Raw genomic sequence first — 24,541 nt, 5'->3', positions numbered from 1 at the left:
AGATTATATCACAGAATGCCTCATCATAACTTTTAAGCAAAGTATTACAGTACAAACATTTTAAAGGCTTTTTTTTTATATCAATGTTTAGGAAATACAGTACAAGATCTTTTTTCTTAACTTCTCCCGCCCCCCAAATAGATTTAACCCTTTGAGCACTGAGTTGATTTTGAAAATTTCTCTTTTGAATTGTTTTTATTTGTTTTTACTAATAAATACTTTTATAAGTCATGTTGTGCAAAATAGGTCTAATGCATGCCAGTCCGTGGCTTCTATTATCAGAATGTTTTTTTTCTTAAAAAAAGGTAGCAAACAACTAATAAATATGTATAATTTAAACATGGACCTCTATCAATATAGATGTACTGTATAGCAAAACAACAAAAAAGAAACGAACCATACTTTGCTTCAAGAATAATGTTTCTGAATACTTTATAAAGGCTATCTGTCGTTATCTTTCATATAATTTACATTGTTCAGATGTTAAAAGGAAACCCTTTGACCTAGAAAAGAAATATACATTATTATTTTATATATTTATATATATAATATTTATATATTTATAAGTACCACTTATACTTGGAGCATATCAGGTACAAAACCAATCCATTGATTTTTTAAAAATGTTGAAGAAGAAGAAACGGCATCGTCCACAATCACATTTTCCATAAGAGGATTTTGAAATCTATACAATATATACATCTATGTTTCAATGTGAAAATAATATATTTTAATGTTTCAAGATGGGAGCCGCCTCACCATACATGGGAGTCCATTAGTTAACTCCAACAAAAGGTGTGAGCCGATGGCAACATCCCATGCTCCTTGGCGGGCACTGCACCACACAGCCAAATGTGCAGAAAGCATCCAAGGGAAAAGCATTTCCCTTCGAGACATGCATGCACACATCACAGAAAACCAACTCCTAGGATTGCCAGCTGTGTGAGGGACCTGCAGAAGGGATCCAGCATCTAAACTGTTAATATTGGAAGCGCTTTCACAAGGCATCAGATCCCTAACATAACAGTGGTTTCAGATGTCACAGGAAGAGCCACCAACCAGATGCCTGAGCGGCTTGTACATCCAACCAGCGGCAATTGCAATCCGATGTAATATCTTAATGGAAACTCATGCAGGCTATGCGACTGATCCTTCAGATGTCACAAAGATGCTTAGCTGGTTGGATTACACAAGCAATTCCTGCTGGTGGCTGGTGGCACATCTTGCTCAAGGCAAGGTTCTCCACATTGCCCGGATATGTCCTAAGTTGGAAAGGGATAATTTTTTTTAAAAAAGGAATATATCCACATACTTTAAAAAAATTTAATGCAAAAGTGCTTCAAAGTACTCAGAGGGCTAAAGATTTACAGGGTGCGAACCTACCAGCACACTTAGTCACCATGAAAAAAGTGCACCAGCATTAGTTAATAAATGCTTAATTAAACTGTCTTGTTAATGCATGCAGTTTGAGGCATCGGAGGGATGCGCTTCAACTAAACCCCAATTTACACAAAGTTCCAAACACTTACCACTGCGTTTTAACCTTCATATTTTACCAGTAACAACAGCTGATTATGCACCTCTATTAAACACTGTACAGTTTATAAAAAAAAAAAATAGAAGTTCAAGCCCGAGTGACACCTCAGAGTTAAAATAAGAATTATGTGCCAAGAACAGAACAGAAAGCTTTAAGGCGTCTTTTTTGACAGTTTCCCTCAAAGCTAAGTACAGTTGTCGTTTTCCCTTTTTTTGTCCAAAGCAAACGCTACTGCTTTTCTAGTTCACAAACATACAGGAGATGGTCTTCTGGAGACTTCCCATGCGTTTTACTGAGATGAAGCTTAACGGCATGTTTGCTTGCAAAGGTCCTATTGCAAAGTTTACACTGGTAGGAAGTTCCTAATTCATCCTCTGGCGATGGAGCCAAAAGTTTTTCAGAGGGTGACTTGGTTTGTGCTATCTGATTGTTAATCTGTTCGCTGGAAAGTTTGGACAAGTCTCGTAGCCGGAAACCTAGATGTGATTCAAGATGACTGATATACGTTGAAGGAGTTCTGATTTGTGAAGCACAGTCGTTACAAAAGAACACTGGATGCCCAGTGTCCAAATTTTTAAGGAACTTTGTCCCCCCTGTCCTTCGAAGTTGGTATTTCACATTGGCCAACCAGTGGCTAATGGTGGTCATGGAGAGCCCGGTAAATCTAGAAATGTGCATTCTTTCCTGAGGGCTTAAGTCCGACATGATGTATTTTCCCTCTGAGGTCTGCCGTAAGCTGGCTGCAAACTGGGCCTGCAAGATGAGCAAATGTTGAGGGTTCCAATTAGACTGCCGTCCCTTCCTTTTCTGAGCCGGGGTCGCCTCTTCCGGTTCTTCTATTGTGGTCCCATCAATGTCAGATTTCTCAGATATGCTGGAAGGTGTGGAAGATTTTGATGTGTGACTTTCTGTCAGGTTCTTCAGCATATCAGATATATCTGACAAGGCATTCTCGCGTAGCGGCGAGTTTGACATGAATGACACAACTGCAGATGTCTTTGCTGTTGTCACTGTAGATGAAGAAGAAGCAGAAGACGCCGATGTGGATGACAAAAGCGCTGAACCCAAAGAGCAGCCTTTGTCACTCTTGCCTTTCGTCAAATCTATGGGCTGGTCATTGTTGACATGATAAAAATAGCGGTCTAAATGGTCTGGTTTTTTGGACTGTAGGGGTGGGGTAGCCACAGCAGCTTTTTCTGCTAGGCTGTTGCTCATTTTAAAGAGCATACTCATTGGGTCCAGAGCAGGCAGAGAGGGCTTTGCTGCCTTCCCAAGATGAATATTCATGACGGACTGTAATGCGCTTAACGGATTTACGAACGGTTGTTCAGGAGGATGGTCAGTAATAATAGCTGTGCTGCTACTCAAAGAACTCGTGATGGCCTTGACAAGCTCCTTACCATTTTCCACCGGCTCCCCTTTTGGGCTGTCCTTGCAACTCTCCCTCTGAGAAACCGGGCTATTCTGTGGGCTTTTAAAACTAATGTCATTGGAGGTGTCCATCTTGATCTGCTCGCTGACTTCACTGCTACACGGCGAAGGTGTTGCTCTCTTCAATGGCGACAGTTTCCCCCCTTCAGGGTCCTTCATTTTTTCTTCAACTTTGGCCACTTTCTCCGTGACCTTCTTGACCAGCTCTTCCATTGCATGGAAATTAGTCTTCGGCACAGGAGAAGTTTGGCTGCTTGGCGGGGAAACTAGAGGCTGGCTTTTAGTTGGGGACACCATTTCCGCATTTCCAAACATAGGTTTTAAGGACGTACTTTTCCCTGATGAACCTAAGGACAACTTCATCATGTTGGGTAGCTGGTAGGCAGCATGAATACTGGGGTAGCCACCCCAGCTTGGTGTGCCATTTTGAGCTTTATTAATAGCTGATGTAACTGTGTTTTCTAAAGACTTTAAAATATCTAGCCCCCCTTTCGGACTCTCTTCCAAGTCATTTTCAGTCAAATAATGATATTTTGAGGAGATGTCATATTTCTCCTCATCTTCACTTGATTTCTCCTTGTCTTTCATCTTATCATCAGCAATCATCCTGTCTTTATCAACCTCTTTTTTTATTTCCACATTTAATTTTGGGGAGATGCTAGACGGCGTATTGGAAGGAGACGTGAATGTTGTGGCTGCAAGTGGCACAGACTGGACTTTTTCATCCAGCAACGCTGTGATGGTAGGTGTCACAGGGGCTTCTATAATAGGTTTCCCTTTCTTCATGGCAGAATTGGTGACTTTAATGAAATGCCCGGTCACCATCATGTGGGCAGTGAGTTCCTGCAAAGTATCATGAGAACTGCCACATTCCATGCACTTCAGGATTTGAGACTTCCTTGCCTCGAAATGCCAAGCATAGCTGGCACCGTTCTGGTGTCCGTAACGGTTATTTGGTGTAATGTATGGGTTGGAATTCTTTTGAAGTGCATCATTGGCATCGGAGATGGTGGCTTTCGGGGTCCCACCAGTGGAATCAGGAGAACTTGGAAGTTCCAGCTCTAGGGAAGTTTTCTTCCTAGTGGCTGGGATTATTTTTGCTGCTACAGGGGTTACAGGTTCCTTCAGAGGCACTTTTTGGTAATGTTTCGTTTTGATCATATGGACACTCAAGTCTTGAAGCGATTCAAAAGAATGGCCGCAGTACATACACTTTAATACTTTCTGAGCGTCTTCCTTCCCTTCCATTTCTAGCAAAGAGCGTTTACGAGGCTTGGACCACCTTTTTGGGTTATTGTTATCTGTTTCGTGGTTGTCATCCCGATAATGTCCCGTTTCATTCATGTGCACTGTTAATTCTACTAAAGTATCATAGGCAGCACTGCAGTCTTTACAGCGGAATTTACTAGCTCCAGTAAATATAGAGCCATAAAGCTTACTGCTTTGTCTGTACAATTGAACTGTGCTAAAAAGGCTGGGCTCAGGAAGGATTCTGTTCTGCGAAACCTGCTGCAGTGTTTTCGCCATGGCTGTCTGATGCCAGTCAAAGCTTCCACTGCCGCAGCTGCTGCTGCTACTGCTGCTGCTGCTGCTGCTCCCGTTGTTTTTTTCAGAGGTCGGCTGGTGGAGATTCAGGTTGAGATTGGACCAGTATGAGTTGGAGAGGAAGTTGTTGTAGACAGCTTTCATCTGCTCCAAGCTGTCAGAGACCACAGACTCCTCCAGCTGTATCGAAACCTCTTTGCTCTCCTCCTCGTTTTTGATGGAGCTGCTCTCGAAGTCGGCCATTCGGTCGCTGGTCTCACTGATGTGTGACTCGCTGTCCATTTCGTGGCTGGAAAATTCGGCAACTGGAGAGTTTTGATAGCTCTGGCAGTTCTTACTGAAGTCCTTTTCCGGACAAGCGTACTTTGCAGAAGGCTCTCCATCTACCGCATTCTCATCCGATTCGAGGTCATCTTCCACCATCGCAGCAGCTTTCATTTCATCTGAAACATATGCTATCATGGCCGAAAGAGAAAAAAACAAAACAGAAAAATCAGTTAGTGATTGCTGGCCTCACTGTACATTAGCAGCTGGCATGTTTCAGTCAAAGAACTGCATTTATTTATTAAAATTAAACAGTTAAAATTTAGCGTTTCTTCCAAGCAAGAGGAAGGGGGGGGGGAAATCTGCTCTTCAAACATAATTTGCCACCTTATTCTTCTCAAGGGGCAACAGCTTGAAATTAAAACTAAATTTGAAATTAATGAAGCACATTCTGAAGGTGGCATTCATTTCTAAAGTAATAAATTACTTGTATCAACCTCTGAGACAGCAGTTCCTGTCTGTCAATTAATATGTCTTATGCTTCTCCTACCCCTAATGTATTTCTTAACAGACAGATTCACAATTTAAATTAAGCCAGATTTTTTTTACGCCTAACATTTCTGAGAACCGATCTTTAATAAAACATAAAAAACATCAATAAGAACTCCAGAAAGTTTTTTTTTTTTAAATGTACTCAATTAGAAAAAAATTAAAAGCTCATATTTGCCTGCTGGGACTTCTCAGAAGCACAGGTAGTATACTGAACAAGAGTGGGGGGGGTTAACCCCCAAACATATTTTAGGGATGTTTCTGAAATTCTTTTTCTGATTTCTCCCTGAATTTTGGAGTCACAAATTACCTTGGTTTGGGTTTTTACCAGCATTTCCACAAGCAAAAGAGGAAGAATTAGTCCTTTTTTACTAGGCTTGTAGGGCCTGTGTGAACAAACAACCACAAGGGGCAGGGTCGCACTGATAGTGTTGCCAACCTCCAGTTGGGACCTGGGGTTCTCTTGGTATCATGACTGATCTCCAGAGCTTGCAGGTCAATTCTCTTGGGAGATAAAGGCAACTTCAGAGGGTGGAATGTATGCCATTGGCTCCCTCCCCTCTCCAAACTCTGCCCTCCCCAGGCTCCACGCCCCAAATCCAAGAATTTCCCTTCTCAGAGTTGGTAACCTAGGCCACAGAGAAGGAGGAATTATTTCCCCTCCAATCTCCATTTTAAATTTCTGGATTTTGTACCAAGCACGCTATAATTGTACACACGACCCAGCTTCACATTCCTTTAGGCCATTTGTGTCCCACCGCCTACAGAACAAATGTATCTGTGCACATTAATAGAAGTTTTGTTTTTTTTTAAAGAACATAATCATGCATTTGAGGTGGCGTGTGAGTGGAAGTGGAAGAGAATTCTCTCGTCTCCTCCTTTATCTGTATCTTTCTGTGCCCTCTGAAATCAGGTCTGCCAGGAAAAGCGGGAAGAGAAATTGCTCAAAATCTCTCTCATCAATGGATGGGAGTGCCTTCCATTAGTGGAAAGGGAGAAAGAGGGTCCCAGACTAAAAGTGACATTCATCTAGCATTTAAAAAACAAAAGCAGCCCTGACCTCGTTCTATGTCTGCTCGCATCAAAAATTCTTGTTTTGTGGTGTTTGAACAACACACCTTTGCAAATCAGTAAAACACTTCAGAAAGAGCGCATTGCAATTATCCAGACATCCATATCAAGATTGTATTCAGCAGGGGTCATTTCGTAGAAAAAGAGCTGGAGGAACTCATTAGCATAACTCATTAGCGTAGCTCATTAGCATATACCACGCCCCATGCCATCACCAGAAGTGTGTCATTAGCATAACTGATTTGCATATGCCACACCCCTGACATCCCCTCTCCTAGCTGTTTTGGACTCAATCCTGGCCATTCAGGGGCAAAATTGGGCCCAAAATGGCAAAAGGGGCTGAAAATGGCCAAAAAGGGACCCAAAATGGTCAGGATCAGCCCGCTGCTGAGTGAAAGAATGATCCACCACGCATCAGAGGCCCAATCCACGCTGTTTCGGCCCCAATCCAGGCTGAAACGGGCCCAAAATGGCTGAGAGTCAGGTGGGCAGAGCCACCTGACATGTGACCTCTTTGGGGAACTGCTGGAACTGCAGTCCTGCACGTTCCCCCTCGAAATGAGCCCTGGTATTCAGTATTCTATCAATTTGTATCAGCTATGCAAGGAAGAGAAAGAAATGCAAAGGAACTGAAGGGGCTGAATGCTGCCAGGAACGGCACAAACCCCAATTCTGGAATCAATTGTCAAAATTCTCCAAAAGAAACTGGAGTTCATGAAGAGTGAGCACAGAGCAACCTAAGGACAGGATGAGTGGCATCTATTTTTCCTTAATCTGAATGTGTGTAAATGGCTTTCTTACCACCACCCAGAAATCAGAACCATCTGAAGTTAGAGAGTAGGGCAGAGGGATATGATTTCCAGCAAGCTTTGAAGCTTGCCTTTAAAATTGAAGCTTTGGGAAAGCAGATGCTGGGAGAAAACCAGATGGATCGACACAGAAATATTATTCTAACCGAGACTGAACATCTCTATTATCTATGCTACAAATGTCCCAATTACAATTACAAAGGGCTCTTCGACCTAAAATGAGAGAGAGAATGAGAACAGCTGTGAGCTTAGGAAAATTGGTATGCTGCCCTTCTCTTTCCATGATAAATATATACAAGATCTTCCAGTGGACATTACAAATGTCAAAGTGTTTGCTCTTCTGACTACTTTGTCAATATTTACTCACCATAAGCTACACTGGTAACCAGCAGAGATCCTGCACTGTACTGTCCCTTGTTTGGAATCCACTGAATTGATGGTCTAAAACCCAGGCCAGATGGCTGTGGCTAATGGTTTGGACAGTTATTCTAAGTGTTGCATGGACTTTGCCTAGTGCTCTTGCCGCTGGCCACATTCATCTAACTTCCCTGGTACCTTTATTAGCATCTAAAAAGGTATCATCATCATCATCATCATCATCATCATCCAGAACACAATCAACAATAAGCACATTATTATTGATTGGCCTTGCTAAGCTTATACAAGTTTCCACCGGAGCGGAGACTTAAGTATCAACCAGATATCAGCGTAATAAGCACGCTGCTCCAAGTTGCGCCATCTTTGCAGTTCTGTAGGTGTTCTGTCAGAAAGCTGCATTTTTTCCGTACGAATTGCAAAGTTTTTCGAGGTGGTTCCAAGTGCCTCGATGACAATGGGGACTACTGTTGCATTCTTCTTCCATAGTCAGGTGGTTTCTATTGCCAGATCTCTATATTTAATCTTTTTTTCTTGTTCTTTTTCTTTGACTCTGGCATCCCCAGGAATGGCAATGTTTATTATTATTATTATTATTATTATTATTATTATTATTATTATTATTATTATTATTATTGGTAACAAGCATCATGAGGATGCTGATGAAAATTACTCTCTTAGAAGAACAAGATTCGAGTCCAGTAGCACATTAAAGACCAATAAGATTTTCAGGATGCAAGCTTTCAAGAGGCAAAGCTCCCTTCGTCAGCCGTTCCACTGCAGACCAATGCAGCGACCCACCTGAAACTCCCTTAGAAGAAGGGAAGATGCAATGGAAGGAGTTTAGAGCAATACCACTTCAGGGGACACCAGCTGCTACCAAATCAGCATGATGCTGTGATCAGAGTGTCAGACTAGGACACTGATCCAGAGCAGTTAACCTTGTTTGTCTGCAGTTCCAAAATAGTAGAGTCCAGAAGTACCTTTAAGACTAACCAACTTATTTGTAGCATAAGCTTTCGAGAACCATAGCTCTCTGCATCTGACAAAGAGAGCTGTGGTTCTTGAACGTTTATGCTACAAATAAGTTGGTTAGATTAGGACACTGCCATGCAAGCTAGGCGTTCTTGGGCCAGCCTGGATCGGGACGATTGGGCTCGGTTCGGGGATCCAGACACTCAGGCGCCAGCAATCTATTCCCCTGGCAATGGAGCCAGGGGAATGCCTGAGCTCTGTTTGCCCTCCTTCTGTCGCCCTGGAGACCCGAATGGAAGCCCAGATTTCCTTGATCAGCAGGGCTTCCTTCTAACCATGGAGCAGCCGGCGAGTGGCCAGACCCCCCCCCCCCTGAGGGGAGGTGGCTCGTCGCCACCTCCCCATGCCCACCAGGCTCGGTGGCCACTGCCACCACCCACCTTCCCACATAGCTGGGAATACCAGCATGCCCCGCTTTGGCCTCCACGATCCACGATCCACGGCTCGGGAACGGGAGATGCTCGGTGTGGTTCGTTAATTCAGGATCGTCGTCGGCACCGATCCACAATCAGCTGGATCATTATTTTTTTTTGGATCGTGCCCATCTCTATTAAGGTTATCTAAATAAATGAATACAATGGGTTGTTTTAAGCCCTCTCTCAAGCATTCATATTCAAAACAATTTATTTACACGTATGCTGTCACATAGAATTTTTTTTGTTTAAAAAATCTGATTTCAGGTGAATCCACATTTTAATGTGGAGTAGTACACTCACTAGCCCAATGTTGGGTACAGCCCAATTCTGTGGTGGCCACATGAAAAAAATTATCCCAGAACTCTAGCCCTGAAAAGGAGGCAAACAGGCACATTACTTTGTAATCCAACAGGTGCCCGGTACAACTTTCAAGATTAACAAAATCTGTTCTAGTTGGAGCTTCATTACTCTTCAGAGGTGTCATTGGTCTCTTGTATAATTTTGCTACGGCAGATCAATATGTCTACACCTCTGGAATTAAGTAGAGTCCAGTAGTACCTTTAAGACTAACCAACTTTATTGTAGCTGTGGCTCTCAAAAGCTTATGCTACAATAAAGTTGGTTAGTCTTAAAGGTGCTACTAGACTCTTTGCTATTTTGCTACTACAGACTAACATGGCTAACTCCTCTGGATCTATGACCTCTGGAATTACCATTGCAGGTGTCTTCTTTTTTTGATAAACTCAGGTTAATTTAGGAGTATGCATGCTTTGTGTTCCAGAACAGGCTGATCTCTTGCACTTTGGAGCCAATAAAGAAACCACCACTATGTATCAAACCATGTACTGTATAACCTAAAGCACAATATTTTAATAATAATAACTGCACTTATATTCTGTTCTTCTAGGTAGTGCCCCAGAGCAGTGAACAAGATCATTGTTATCCCCACAATACACCTGGGGAGCTGGGGCTGAGGGGAGTGGCTTACCCAAGGCCACCTAGTGAGCTCATGGCAGTAGTGGGATTTGAACCAGCAGAGTGCTGATTCGCAACCCAACCACTTAACCACTATGCTGCAACAGCTGTTCTATCATATCATAGAAGGAAACCCGAAGTTTAGATTCTGTCCCCCAGACTCCATCAAGACACATATATCTATTTTCTATTTGTTCTTTAGAATTTGCAGGCATGTGTGAATTTTTGCAAAGCCCCAAACCAGTGATTACTTATTGATTTAGTGACGGAAACCTTGGACAAGCAACTTGGGTTTGGAATCCAATTGAGGCTTCTGCACGGGGCCATCAATTTGCTGGAGCCATCGAGACCTGGCCCAGTTGAGAATTTGTGCTGCAAGGTCTATATGCTGACTGATTAGAATGTAAGGAACAATGCTATGAATCACACCTCCTTCCATTTCGAAAGAGTATTTGGCTTGGGCTTTTCATAGGTCCTCTGTCTCTGGAAAATATGGCATGTTAAAACAACCTTTGTGCAAAGCCTGTTTTTATGTCTTACCAGAGCTTAGCAGAGCTATGCAGACTAGAGCTTCCGAGCAGCAGGAAAACAAAAACATCCAGAATCTCAGAGCAGAAGAACCAACACCCTTATCATTGGATGGACTCAGTCCTCCTCTACAGAATCAATCAAAATTAGGGTTGTCAGGTTCCTTGGGAGCCTGGCTCTTACCCTGAGGCATCTGTAGAGCCTTTCTTTGTGTGCGTGCTCCCAGCTTGCATGATGACATCACTTCCTGGAGGTGATGTTATCACACAGGGCAAAGGATGGCCCCACATGTCAAAGGGCGCTCTCAACAGGCATGATTCGGCCCAAAACAGGCCTGCTGTGGGGCATGATTTGGGCCACTGTTGGCAAAGGGGCATGTTGCGTTGCCTGTGGGGGGCACTCTGGGGAGAGTGCCCCTCACCATCCAAGTAAGTGGGGGGGGGTGGAGGAGGGTGAGAGCAGGAAACCCCTCGCCCCAGGCGGGGGAATGGCACCCCTAACCAAAATCCAAATCTAACTTAGAAGCATTTGTCAAAATACCTTGTGCTGAAAGATGGGTTGGATGCTACCATCTTTTCCACTTGACTTTGCTTAATTTCCCTCTGCACCTCCATCGCCTACAGTGTGTCCACTCATGGGTCCCATAATCTCTAGCATAATCTTTTGGGAGCCCTCTTCCACCTTTCACCAGTTGAAAAGGTGGTCGGATGCAACCTAGTCGGTCAGCACATTAATTCCCATACTGCATGCTGGGAGAATGGGTGTGTCAGGAGAGAATTGCTGTGTTGCGAGTGAAGGAGGAAATTGGATTTCAGAAACAAACTTCTTTGATTTTGAAAATGCGGGAATCATGGAATGAAACAAGAGTTGTCTTACCATACAAACCTTTATTTTTTTTTTAATCTGGTCAAATGGATGCCTCATTTTGTATCAGTTGCATGATTGTTAATGTATATGTGGTATAAAAATGTCATGAAAACACAAAAAAATGGGAACATCAGCAATTAAAATGGCTGAAATGTAAAGACTCTACAACAAAACAGGGAAACAAAAACAGCATATTTGTGCCAATCTAGTTGGGAAAATAAAATAATTATGTAGTTATGAGGTCCTGCAAATCCCAACCATTCTAGAATATGAGACAAACTGTTGCCCCTCTTCATGTTCTGACTTTTCCTCCTTCCTGTGAGACTTAATGGGAGAAGTAAGTAACTTTTCCTTGGATGTCACTTGATGAAAATTATTCCTGCTAGATAGGTGCTGTAGATATCTCAGTAGGTCTGTCAACCTCCAGGGGGTGGCTAGAGATTACAATTAATCTCCAGTCCACAGAGTTCAGTTACCCTAGAGGAAATGGTTATTTTGGAGGGTGGACTGTATGGTATCACACCTTGCTGAGATCTCTCTTCTACCTAAACCCCATTCTCTCCAGGCTCCGCCCTCCAAATCTCCCGGAATTTCCTAGCCTTGATTTGGCAAAACTATTCCTGAGGGCCAAGCTACAAGTGACGAATAACACTTGAACGGCAAGTGTATTTCTCCCTGTACACTTGCCCTCCGCTCAATCCACTTGCCGTTCAAGTGTCATTTGTCACTTGTAGCTTGGCCCTGAGTCATCAGAAGGCAACACTTGTCCAAAATATTAATGCCCTTAGAAATAGGGCAATGAGGACCCTCCTCTGAGTATTGGTTTGCTACACTCTCTACTACTAAACATCTGTGGGGCGCGAGAGTGAAGTTTGCTTCTGACTTTAATTCAGAAAAAAAGGTGTGCCTTAGCTGTCAGTTTGGGAAAGACCCATTCAGCAGGATCAAAGAAACAGAGCTGAATAACTAACATGTCAAGGCAATCTTGCTGTTGCTGTGCATTGGACGAAACAATGCTCAAATGGTCCATTGGATGGTTTTACAGGATGTCTGCCAGATGCGAAGCTGAATGTTTATCTTGCTGATTTGCCTTCGAAGAAAATGGGTGTTTTATCTCATGGTTTATAAAGACAAAAAAAAAAAAGAGTATTGCTAAATGTGCCCAGAATCAACCCAGCCAATGCCACGGCTTGTAAAAGCAGGAAAGTGCCTTTTGATGCTAAGCCCATCCTATCATCACAATTCAAAGATAATAATAAACAAATCAAGATACATTTTTCTTATTTCTCTTTATCTTTATGGATGGTCAGGAAGATTGTTTACATCTTATTCTTTCGGGGCACCTTTCCAGTTTGTGCTTGTTTCTTTATGCTATTCTTTATACTCTTCGTGCAGCTGATACAAAAGCAAGCAGCAATTTTAATGGCAATATTTCTCTCCAATTTCATCAACATGGCTCTGGGGTGGGAAGCACAACTTCAGTTCCATCAAAAAGTGGGGGAAACCATTTTTTAAAAAACCCTGAACTTTTGAATTGATCCGGAGTTGTCACAGAATTTAGAAACACCCCTTCCACCTCTACCCCCACCCACCCAAACATCCAGACGGCCTCCATATTTATTGCTGCTTAGTGAAAACTCTCCAAGAAGAGCCCATGCTGTAATCAGACTTTATAATCAGAGACAGCATCATGTGCGAAGTGAAGGAACGGCAGTTTCTGTACTTACAAGAAGCCGGTGTAGCTTCCCAAACTGTATTATCACCCATTTTCTTTCTCTCTTCCCTACCTGGGCAACTGGCCGGTATCTAAGGTTGTCAACTTCAGGTTGGGAAATTCCTGGAGATTTGGTGGACAAAACTATGGAGGATACAGTTTGGACTTGGGTAAGGACCTCATTGGGGTATAATGCTATAGAATCTACCCTCCAAACCAGCTATTTTCTCCAAGGGAACTGATTTCTGTAAACAATAGATCAGTTGTAATTCTGAGAGAGCTCCAATGGTGGTGCACTTTACGTCTCTGAAGATGCTAACTTTATGTGAGTCATGCACTTTATGCATTTCACAAAAGGTTATACTAAAATACATTCGATTAGTCTTGAAAGTGCTACTTGATGCCTGTGTAGGCTCCCCATTTGCCCATCCACCATGGACAAACCATTACTCTTGAGAAATTGAGAAGTGGGGGGAAATGGCTGGAAAATGGCACCTGCAGAGATTCCCCCAGGTCTGTATTGTCTTTACCATAAGGATTAGTAAGGTTGCCAGATGCCCATGGGTGGCGGGTAAACTCCTGGCAGTTTGCAGCTCTGCTTGCCAATTGCTGGCATTGGGTGGGAGGCGACAGGGAATTGCTTGCAACCAGGAGGCAGCCCATGCAAAAATCCACACTTGCTGCCTGTGCGATGACATCACACTATATCATGCTATGTTTGGAGCAGATTAGGGGCCAAATTTATTTTGGGACGATTTGGTGGCAAGAAGTACACTTGTGCTCCCTGTGCAACAATCTCAGTTCCAGAGGTGACATCATTGCCTAAGGCACACGGATCGTTCAAGTAAGTATCACTCCTGACCTCTTTGGGGATGACAGAGAGACCTGGCAATGCTACTGATTAGGGGGAATTCCTGAAGCGTCACCCAGAAGTGATGTTACGTTCTCCCAACCTCTGCAGTCTCCACCCTCAAAAACTACTGGCACCTGCTGAGGCAGTGCTGCCAATGTTACTCCTGTGTAAAGGGCTACGACAGAAAGGGCTCCCTTTGGATTTACAATAGGGGGCGTAAATTATTTATTTTAGTAATATTTCATATTCAAACAATTCCTGTGTCTCTTCTGTTAACATAAGGATCTGATCTTTCCGCACTGTGACATATGAGCACTCAAAGCCTGGGGCACGTACATTATCCCTCTATTAAGAGGTTCTATGATCGTAACCCAAATCTGTCATTCGACATTCAGCATTCCCTGGCGGCGTGGGGACAGAGTAAACAGAGATTTGGCAGAGAACATTTTACCAAATATGTCCCATGAAGGATTGCCGGAGGTATGCAAATGCCACCGCTACCTGTGTAGTATTTTGGCGACAACTTTTGAATCACGTCGAAGAATGTGGTGCATTCGAGGAAACGGATGTGAGATTCACAGCCAGATTTCAGGATGTGAGTAGGCTCGAGAACGAAAGTTCTCAATATGGCTCTAACAGCTCTTAATTATTATAATTCTTCACTGAGCAGACAGATGTTGAGAGGAAACTTTCAGCCCCCCCCTCCCCGCTTATGATTCAAGAGTTTATTCAAACCATTCTGCTTCTAGCCTGCTTCACTTTACATCTTCAGTGTGTAGAGATTTGTACCTCACCTATTCTCCAAGGTGCTCAGAGTGGGATAGATGGCTGTTTCCTTGCTCCTGACCCTCACAACCCCTTAAGGTTACCAGCGGGGGGCGGGGGGGAGACCTGGCTCTTACTTCCTTCTTGCCTTCTTTATTCTTTACTTATGCGTGCTACATGTGCACAATCCCACAGCTGTGCAGTGATGTCATTTCCAGCGATGTCGCTGCTGGTGATGTCACCGCACAGGCACAGAGGTCGCACCCACTTCATAGCAGGCCAATGTGCGCCTCAAATGGGCCCAATTCGGCCCACAGCGAAGCACAGGAGTGCTCTCAGGGTGGTGCAATGATGTCAATGATATCATTGCGCCACCCCAGGAGCATGTCTGGGAGGTCTGTTCCCGTGCCTTCCTCCCCACTGGCCAGGTAAGCAGAGGTGGGGGTGGACAGTGAATGAAGGGGATCCCCTGCCCCCACTGGGGGAATGGGATCTCTACAACACCCCTGTGAAGGAGGCTAGACTGAGAGAGCAAGCAACTCAACATCTAGGTTGCTCCATGGCAGAGTGAGGAGTTTAACCCAGATGTAATCCAACAACTATACCTCACCGGCTTCTTCTTGAAAGCAGTAAAGGTGTTTTGTATAAATGTTTTCTCATATGCGATCTTTTTAAATTGTGGTGGGGATATCTGTAAATCTCTGCTTTTCTCTCAGGGCATGCTTTCTGTTGCTGGATGTGGGACATGGACTGAACCGAATGTATTGAATCCACTTGTATGCTTTACCTATTTTATATATATATATATATATATATATATATATATATATATATTCTTATGTAGCTTGAGGAGTTGATCACTATACAGTCTTGAAGACAGATCATCTCCAACTTGAGTTCCAATTAGGGTTGCTAGCTCCAGGTTGAGAAATTCCTGGAGATTTTGGGGGAGGAACCTGGAGACGGTGAAGTTCTACATCAGATCTCTGATGGCTGCAGATCAGTAATAATTCCAGGAGATCTCCAGCCGCCACCCAGACGTTGGCAACCCTAGTTCCAAACCCACTCCATGCTCTGGGGACTCCCGTCCACACAGCAATCCCTCCTTAATGTGCCCATCAACTGCCTGTCTGTGCCTCATTTCTGTCACACTTGAGCTTTTGTGTGTGTGTGTGTATCAAGTCACAATCAACACGGTGACCCCCATTAAGGGGCTTTTAAAGCAAGTGAGAAGAGGAGATGGTTTGCCATTGCCTTCCTCTGCAGAGTCTTTTTCAGGGATCTTCCATCCAAAACCTGACCTTGCTGAGCTTCCAAAACCTGAGGTGATTGGGCTATACAATGCTGCCTTCCTGTATATTTTTAAAAATCAGCATGTGAGAATATAGGCTTGCATAGACCTTTCCGCCTCCCATACAGGTTTTGTATGCATAAGAAATATATTTTATTTCCAGAACATTATGGTCCCCCACTGGCAATCTAAAATGGAACATCTCCGATGCAAATACCTGACATGGTTCTTTGGCTCCACCAATTTGGTTACAATAGCAAGTTTGGTGTAGTGGTTAAGAATGGTGGGACTCTAATCTGGAGAATTGGGTTTGATTCCTCACTCCTCCGCTTGAAGCCAGCTGGGTGACCTTGGGTCAGTCACAGCTCTCTCAGAGCTTTCTCAGCCCCATCCTCCACACAGGGTGATTGCCGTGAGAATAATAATAACAAATTTTGTAAACCACTCTGAGCGGGCATTAAGTTGTTAACAATAATGTTATTGTTATTATTACTATTAATACACACTATCTATTGTTTACCAGGTTCAAAGTGATTCACAATTATCCTCAAAGCAATCTTGCAAGTTAGGCAGGCATTATTTCTATTTTGTTAATTCTTGTGTCACCTTTCAGTCTCAGGCTAGAAAAGTATATAAAACAAAAAACACAATGTGACATTTAAAAATCATGAAATAACTATGCCCTGAGTCCAAGGGCATAAGGTGGGATCAATATGTTTTAAATACATTAAAAACAAGATGAAGCAAAAAGAATACCATCAGCACTGCCCTTTCAACAGTATAAAAAGCCTGCCAGAATAAAACATAAAAGTAGCCCTGTTGGAGCAGACCAATTGTCCATTTATCCCAGTATTTATTCCCCTCCATTTTTCTCCCACTCCTCAAGGCTTTTTTTTTCAGGGGGAACGTGGGGGAACGGAGTTCCGGAACCTCTTGAAAATGGTCACATGGCTGGTGGCCCCGCCCCCTGATCTCCAGACAGAGGGGAGTTGAGATTGCCCTCCGCGCCGCTGGCATGAAGGGCAATCTCAACTCCCCTCTGTCTGGAGACCAGGGGGCGGGGCCACCAGCCATGTGACCATTTTTGCCAAGGGCAACCCACTGAGTTCCACCACCTCTTTTCCCAGAAAAAAAGCAGTGCCTCAAATCATTGACTGTGGAGGATTGGGGCCAAGGGCAAAGATTTGCCCACTGAGGGCAGGTAATGGCAAATCTAATCAACCCTCTGTTACAACAACGTCTTCTTGCAGGCAGTTCCACAAGCCAACTACCTGTTGAGAAAAGTTAAATATTTTATTATTTTTCTCCAAGGCCAATATGTTTATCAAAGATTTGGACTGAGCTCTCTCAATGGTCATAGATTCTTTCCTTTGCCACTAAGCTACACAAGTTCAGAAATGTCAAAATGAAGAAACCTCACCACCACCTGACATTCTTGCGAGCTTTCTATGTCAACTGCTTTTCCTTCTACTTATATGCCAATAAATTGTATTTTTATTTTTAATCCTTCTGGTATTTGTACAGGCACCTACATGTTGGAAGGATAAGCTGTCAGTGAAATATGGGAAACAAATCCATTGGATTGGATTCTAAGGATCTATTCCTCCAGCAGACACACATTCCTTGAGAGACAATTCGTAAGCCGCCTCAAAAGGAAGGAAGGAAGGAAGGAAGGAAAACCCACAACAACCACAACCCACAACATAGTTACATATATTGTCGAAGGCTTTCACAGCTGGAGAACAATGGTTGTTGTGGATTTTCCGGGCTGTATGGCCATGGTCTTGGCATTGTAGTTCCTGATGTTTCACCAGCAGCTGTGACTGGCATCTTCAGAGGTGTAGCACCGAAAGACGAGATCTCTCAGCATAAAACTCTGAAGATGCCAGTCACAGCTGCTGGTGAAACATCAGGAACTACAATGCCAAGACCACAGCGATACAGCCTGGAAAATCCACAACAACCAAAATTAGTTACAGCTTGGATGATTGCATCGCAGTTGTACAGAAACCAAGAAATCCACCATCAGTGATGGACTGGGAGAAAATAATTCTGGACTGAAGCATTTTGACTTTTGTAAAAGGGAATGAATGAATGAATTTGTATCTACTGATTTTAAACTATCATGTAGACATCATTGAAACATGACCTCTATATCAGTATAAGGAGTATGCTGCTATCATATGTGTGTTTTAGCATGTACCCTTGCATATTAATAACAAACACCACTTTGTAGTGGGGGGGGCAACCGATTAGAAATTAAATAATTAATTTGGAATCACAGTTTCATTTTTGTCTGTCTGGTGAGATCTATCACCAGTACGCACAGGTATATGTGCTTAAATAAATCCACTCTGGTCCTCCAAACAATCACAGAGGAAGGGACAGACCAACCCTCAATGCTAGTCACTTCCAGACTAACTTTTGTGACATCCAAGAAATGTTTCTGATACCATTTGAGAATTTAGCGAATGGCAAAATGTCCTCAGGGGGCAGCCTGTTATAATATTTCCTCCACATTAGGAAGATACCTCAGGTTAACAGATGGCAACTGGATTGAGATGTCTCATGTATGGCACCAATTTTTTTTTAGAAAAAAATATTATTCCCAGTATAGTATTAAGAATAGTTTATCGTTGCCATTGCGAGTCTTGGTGTCACACAAGAAAAAAAGGCATTGTCAAATGTCTTTCCCCTTACAAGCACCCTCATCATGACCTGTGTTAATGAAGTTAATTGAATTTAAGATCAATAATGGTTAATTATTGCAATTTGACATTCTGAGATAAATAGCTTTCAGACCGAGGAATGTGTGTGTGTGTGAATTCTCACCAAAAGAAGGTGAATACATTAGGGCCTAAGAAGGATCACACAAGCCTCTCATTGATCTTTGACACAATCTGATCGACTTAATCCCCTGATGAATGCTCGCTTTTCACAGCTACAAGTGAATGTTCTACAAGACTACTCTAACCCTTGTCACCAGCCAAATCTATACGAGCCGTACACCGGAAATCCATTGAGATAGATTAAAGAGGGACAGCAGGAACAAGAGTAATGCTTCAAATAAAGGGGAAAGTTTATTATATTGACTATTTATGTAAGGTATAGGACACCGTTATGAATGGTGGCAGCTGGATTTTAGGGTCTTTGTGCATGAATTTATTAAGAAAAGGTTTACGCTGCATCTCTGGAAAACCTGTTTATGGAGGAGATTAGAAGGAAACGGGATTTAATCATGGTCTTTAACAGTAAAAATACCCCATACAGGCTTTCAGACAACCATGTCTGAAGGTCACCCAGCGAGCTTCCAGAATTCGGATCTGGGTCTCCCAGGATTCTAGTCTGAACTTTTTACTCTCTATGCCAGTTAACAAAGGGGAGTTGTAAGATCCATTGTGGAGTAGGTGTTAGAATATCAGAATAGGATCGGAACACCAGTTCAAACTTCTACTCAGCTCTAGAAGCTCTCTGGGTGGCCTTGGTCCAGTCATTCTCTTTCAACTTAACTTGGTTTTTGTGAGGACAAAACAGGTAGAGGAAGAGCAGAACCCGATATGCTGCCATAAGATTCTTAGGGAAGGGCAGGATAAAAATGTCATAGTCTGACCATGGTATTATCAAGCAGATTTGCATGTGTGAATAAGCCACCATATCAACTTGCCTATCACCGGATGTCTCCTCAAATCCATCCTTTTTCAGTGGAATCAGTTCACACATTCAGCCACTCGTCGTCAAGAGGAGATAAGTGTATGCATGCACGCGTGAGCTAGTATTTCCCAGATCAGATTGGGAGGCACCAATCAAGGATACAGGTACGTTATCTTCCTTCTTTTAAAAAGATGTGCATATCGAGATTAGCCGAGTTTACTTTGCTGACTTGTTCCTCGCCATGTAGAAGAAAAAAAAAAAGACTGGTTCCTATTGAAAGTTCTACATGCACACTGAACAAGTTAAATGACCACTTACAAGATTCATAATGACAAAGTAAATGTTGTCAAGGCAAAAAAAAAAAAGTATTCCTGATTGCAGAGTACTGACAATAAAGAGCTGGTGAAGAGTTCTGTCAAAATGTAAGATTATGCAAAAACACTATTGAGAACAGTGCTAATCATCTGCTCTTGTCAATTACTTGAAGGGTATCTGACAGCATATTTACATTAAACACATTTCAGAAGCAAACTCCTTAATGCTCTACCGGAATATTTTTATTGCCACGAGGAATCCTTAAAAGGATCTTTTTTTTTCTAGTACGGCAGCATTAATGGCATAGCGTTTCTCAATTGATACCTAGTAGCTGAGGCCACTTTACTCACATGAACGCATGAAGTTCTCTTTGCCTGAGTGTGAATACCAGCCTATCAAGAGAAGCATTATTTGCTCTGATTGGCAGCGGATCTTTCCTATCATCTATTAACTAATCCTTTTAACTGTAGATGCCAGGGAACCTGGGACCTTCTGTGTGCAAATCAGATGCGCTGAGCCACACAGCGTCCCAAAGTCTCAGAATAGAACCGGTGGTGCTAGCTTTTCTATTATGATTAATATAACACTGTGAAAAAAAGCATGGTGTTGGGAGGCATACACAAAAAGAGACCCTACCTATCACTTAAAAATCTGGTATAACAGAGGCAATAACCATTTCCAGGCATTACCACCATATATCCGTTGGAGCTGACCAACCGTGCACAGCAGAACTACACTGTATCTGTGATCCTTCCAATACCACCAGTCACCATGTTGTGTGAACTGGGATAACACACAAGGTTACCATCGATGTACTGTTTCCTTATGCATGAACTGATCGCTGGATTTTTCATGGGTCATGTTTGTATGTATTGAGGCTGTGTGTGCTTCTATCCACAGAACATGTAGAATCAGGGGAGTACACATGCTCTCATGATGTGTGGTTGGAAGTCTCCCAGTAGGTGCAATTTTATCATCATCATCATCATCATCATCATCATCATCACCACCACAAGAGTATGCTTATATATCGCCTTTCTGGACAGTTTAGTGACATACTCAGAGCGGTGAACAAAGTCAGTGTTGCTATTATCCCCATAATACAGCTGGGGAGCTGGGGCTGAGAGGACTGGCTTACCCAAGGCCACCTGCTGAGCTCATGGCAGTAGTCCGAGTAGAACTAGCAAAATGCTGATTCACAGCCCAACCACTTAACCACTGTGATACAGCAGTTCTTATGCAGACAGGATGTGGTGATGGGACAAACTTGAGAGGAAAGAACTACATTAATGAGAGTGCTGTCAAAATAAAGAAGCATGGTTTGATTTGCACAAGGGAGAACCAAAACTGAAACAAGGATTTGGGAGCAGGAACAGCTGAGAGGAAAAATCTGAAATCATCCCTCATATAAACTAACCCTCACTCCCTTTACCTGCACTTGTGCTGAGTTTCTAAATAGCAGTCAGTAGTCGCCTGTTTTGTTATATTAAATTCCTGAAATACAGCGCAACAGTGTCTGGATACTATCCGCTGGATACTATCCGCAAAATGGCCACTGCTGCCTTGTCACGTGATGAAAAAGTAGTCACTTGAGCGGTGGGAAATCTGCTTGTTCTTGATATCACATCACCACACCTTATCCCTTTCCATCAATAATAGCTTTGTGCTTATCTACCGCTCTTCAGGACAGATTAGCGCCACACTCAGAGTGGTTAACAAGTCAGTGTTATTATTATCCCTGTAACAGACACCCTGTGAGGTGGGTGGGGCTGAGAAAGCTCCGAGAAGCCATAACTGACCCAAGGTCACCCGACTGGCTTCGAGCTGAGGAGTGGGGGAATCAAACCCGGTTCTCCAGATTAGAGTCCTGCCACTCTTGACCACTACATCAGACTGGTGTATGCTTGCTTCAAGTGTATGCTCATCTTTTCCCTGCTGAAACTTTCAATACCAAGTCTGGCATTCAGAAGCCAAGATCTAGAAGGAGAATTCCGGGCTAGGCAGCTCCTGCTACTAAAAGCCTAAAACAATCCAGCTGAGGCAGCCTCTCTCCATCTTTGCTGGGATTACTGAAAGACCCTGAAACAAAGGCAGAAGAGAATCCTGCCCTCAGCCCCTGAAGAAACTACAAAAAATATAAAGAAGTCTAGCTTGGAAATTCTCTCTCCAAGTTCTCTGAGGTTACTAACGGTGCAATCCTAAAAAGAGTTATTCCAGGCTAAGCGCACTGATTCCAATGGGCTGAGACTGGAGTAACTCTTCTTAGGATTGCACAGTAAAAGACCCATGTGCTCTGAAAGGAAGTTAGAATAGGAGAAACCCAAGCCTGGAAGCTTCCATCATCTCCTGGAGACCAACAGATGCCTTTTATGGCAGCAGTCTCTTTAATTTTGTGCTTTCAAGGCAACGGGATGTAGCAGTCACACAAGGGCTGATTCCGCACACGTTGGATAATGCACTTTCAATGCACTTTATCGTTTGAGGTGGATTTTTTGTTCCGCATACAAAAAAATCCGTTCCAAATGATCTATAAAGAGGATTGGAAGTGCATTATCCAACGTGTGCGGAAGACCCATGTTCAAATCCCCACTCTTCCATAAAGCTTGCGGGAGATGGGGATTATTGGGCGCTTAGACTGGAATAACTCTTTTTAGGATTGCACTGTTAGTAACCTCGGAGAACTTGGAGAGAGAATTTCCAAGCTGGACTTCCTCAGGAGTTTTTTTTTGTAGTTTCTTTAGGGGGTGATAGTAGGAACTTCATGGCCTGAGATTCTCTTCCACAAATCTTGCGGGAGATGGGGAATATTGGGCTAGTCAACTTTCTCTCAGTATAACTGAGTTTATAGGGTTCTTGTGAGGCTAAAATGTGGAAGGCAGAATGGTGTAAGCAGTTCTGAGCTCCCCAGGATAAAGTTGGAATAAAAAACATGTATTAGACCTACTTTTAAATATACTTTTCAATAAAAATGTACTTTAAAATTGTAAAACAGTAGAGTGTCCAGGAGCACCTTTAAGATTAACCAACTTTATTGTAGCATAAGCTTTCGAGAACCACAGCTCTTTTTGTCAGATGCTGCTGTAGCACAGTGGTTAAGTGGTTCGGCTGCGAATCAGCACTCTTCTGGTTCAAATCCCACTACTGCCATGAGCTCAGTAGGTGGCCTTGGGGAAGCCACTCCCTCTCAACCCAGCTCCCCAGCTGTATTGTGGCAATAATAATAACACTAACTTGTTCACCACTCTAGGTGGGGCACTAATCTGTCTAGAAGAGCTGTATATACGCACAGTTATTTAAAATTGTAAAGTGCCTTGTCAGAAAGGTGGGATATAAAAGCAGCAAATAAACATACAGCTACAGTTATAAATGAAACAGCTTTGTTATCCTTTGCAACAACATTCAAACAGGGGATTCGGGTATGTGACTATGGATATGACTGCATTCGTGTGTTTGGATGGAGATGATGGGTTAGCAAGGACTCCCTCCTCAGCGGGGATGTCACTCTTAACTACCCAATGCAATTTGACCTAAAAACACCCCTTTTGCCTGAAATGCCGGCACAAACGTGACCACTGTCACTGCTGATATAGACTCCACTGAATCAAATGGCTTGCTGGATTCTTGAAACCGTAACGTGGGATTAACACAGCGACAGACACACTGACACTAAAAGGGATATTTACATATGAAGGGAATTGGTTGATTTTGGGGTGATTTTTCTTTGCTTAAGGAAAGATGCTTTGAAGGAGGAGCCATAGCCCTGTGAACATGAGAAACATGCATTTGGCAGAGACTGGATGTTTTGCTGATATCCAAGGAGAATCAGGAAGCCTTTCACATCTAGGTCATCGCTTGGATTGTGCTTGCTTCAGCACTGACCAAAAGACATTACCATCCGGACTGTTATTTTGGTGACCAACATCATGTGAAAGGTGGTAGCAGTTTGAAAGGCCAGGTGTCCAATCTGGAGCTTGAATTCTTGTCAGCAGTCACAGGGGGGGAAGCCAGACTTCTTTTCTTATTGGATGTGAAACCCTGATTGATTACCAGCACCGTCAGTTGGACTCAGACACAAACTGGCAGCCAATGCGGCTGTTTTACAGTAGGAGTCGTATGTTCTTGTCAGCTAGCCTGATTCTATATCAAAATGCGATCGTGAAAATCATAGAATCATGAGTAATGACTAACACCCAAAAGGAAAGCAGTAAAACAATCAGTAAAGAAGTTGATTCAAAGGCCTCTCAGAACACCAAGCCTTTAATTTATTTCCAAGGGCCTGTAGGGTTCCAAGAACAGGGAGTTTTTCACTCAAACTAAACTTTAAACAAAGGGATATTTGTAAGATGTGATATTTATAGTGTTTGGTTTGTGATGCCTGTGAGTGTGTTGAAATGTCCCATGCAACTTACTTCTGACTATTCCTATTAATAAGTCTAGCACCGAGATGTTGAAAAATCAGGGCTGGTTCCCATTTTTGGCTGTCCTGTAGGCAACTTGGCCTTAAATTTAAAGGTGTAACCAGTGAACAGTGGAGACAATCGTCACAATTC

The 24,541-nt window shown here is 43.0% G+C and overlaps 1 protein-coding gene across 1 annotated transcript in view; it reads right to left on the bottom strand.

The window, feature by feature from the left end:
- Window positions 1–647: 647 nt before the first annotated feature.
- The window catches only part of TSHZ3 (teashirt zinc finger homeobox 3), a 144,389-nt gene continuing 120,495 nt past the window's right edge, over window positions 648–24,541 (bottom strand). The window contains exon 2 of the mRNA XM_055000747.1: window positions 648–4,968. Coding sequence (XP_054856722.1) covers window positions 1,766–4,968 — 3,203 coding nt within the window. The 3' untranslated portion in view covers window positions 648–1,765. The remainder of the gene's footprint in view (window positions 4,969–24,541) is intronic.

This window comes from Eublepharis macularius, chromosome 16 (genome assembly GCF_028583425.1).
Source record: "Eublepharis macularius isolate TG4126 chromosome 16, MPM_Emac_v1.0, whole genome shotgun sequence".
In the NCBI taxonomy this organism is placed as follows: domain Eukaryota; kingdom Metazoa; phylum Chordata; class Lepidosauria; order Squamata; family Eublepharidae; genus Eublepharis; species Eublepharis macularius.
Note: the sequence above shows the minus strand (reverse complement) of the source record. Positions and strands in the feature narration are given on the sequence as shown.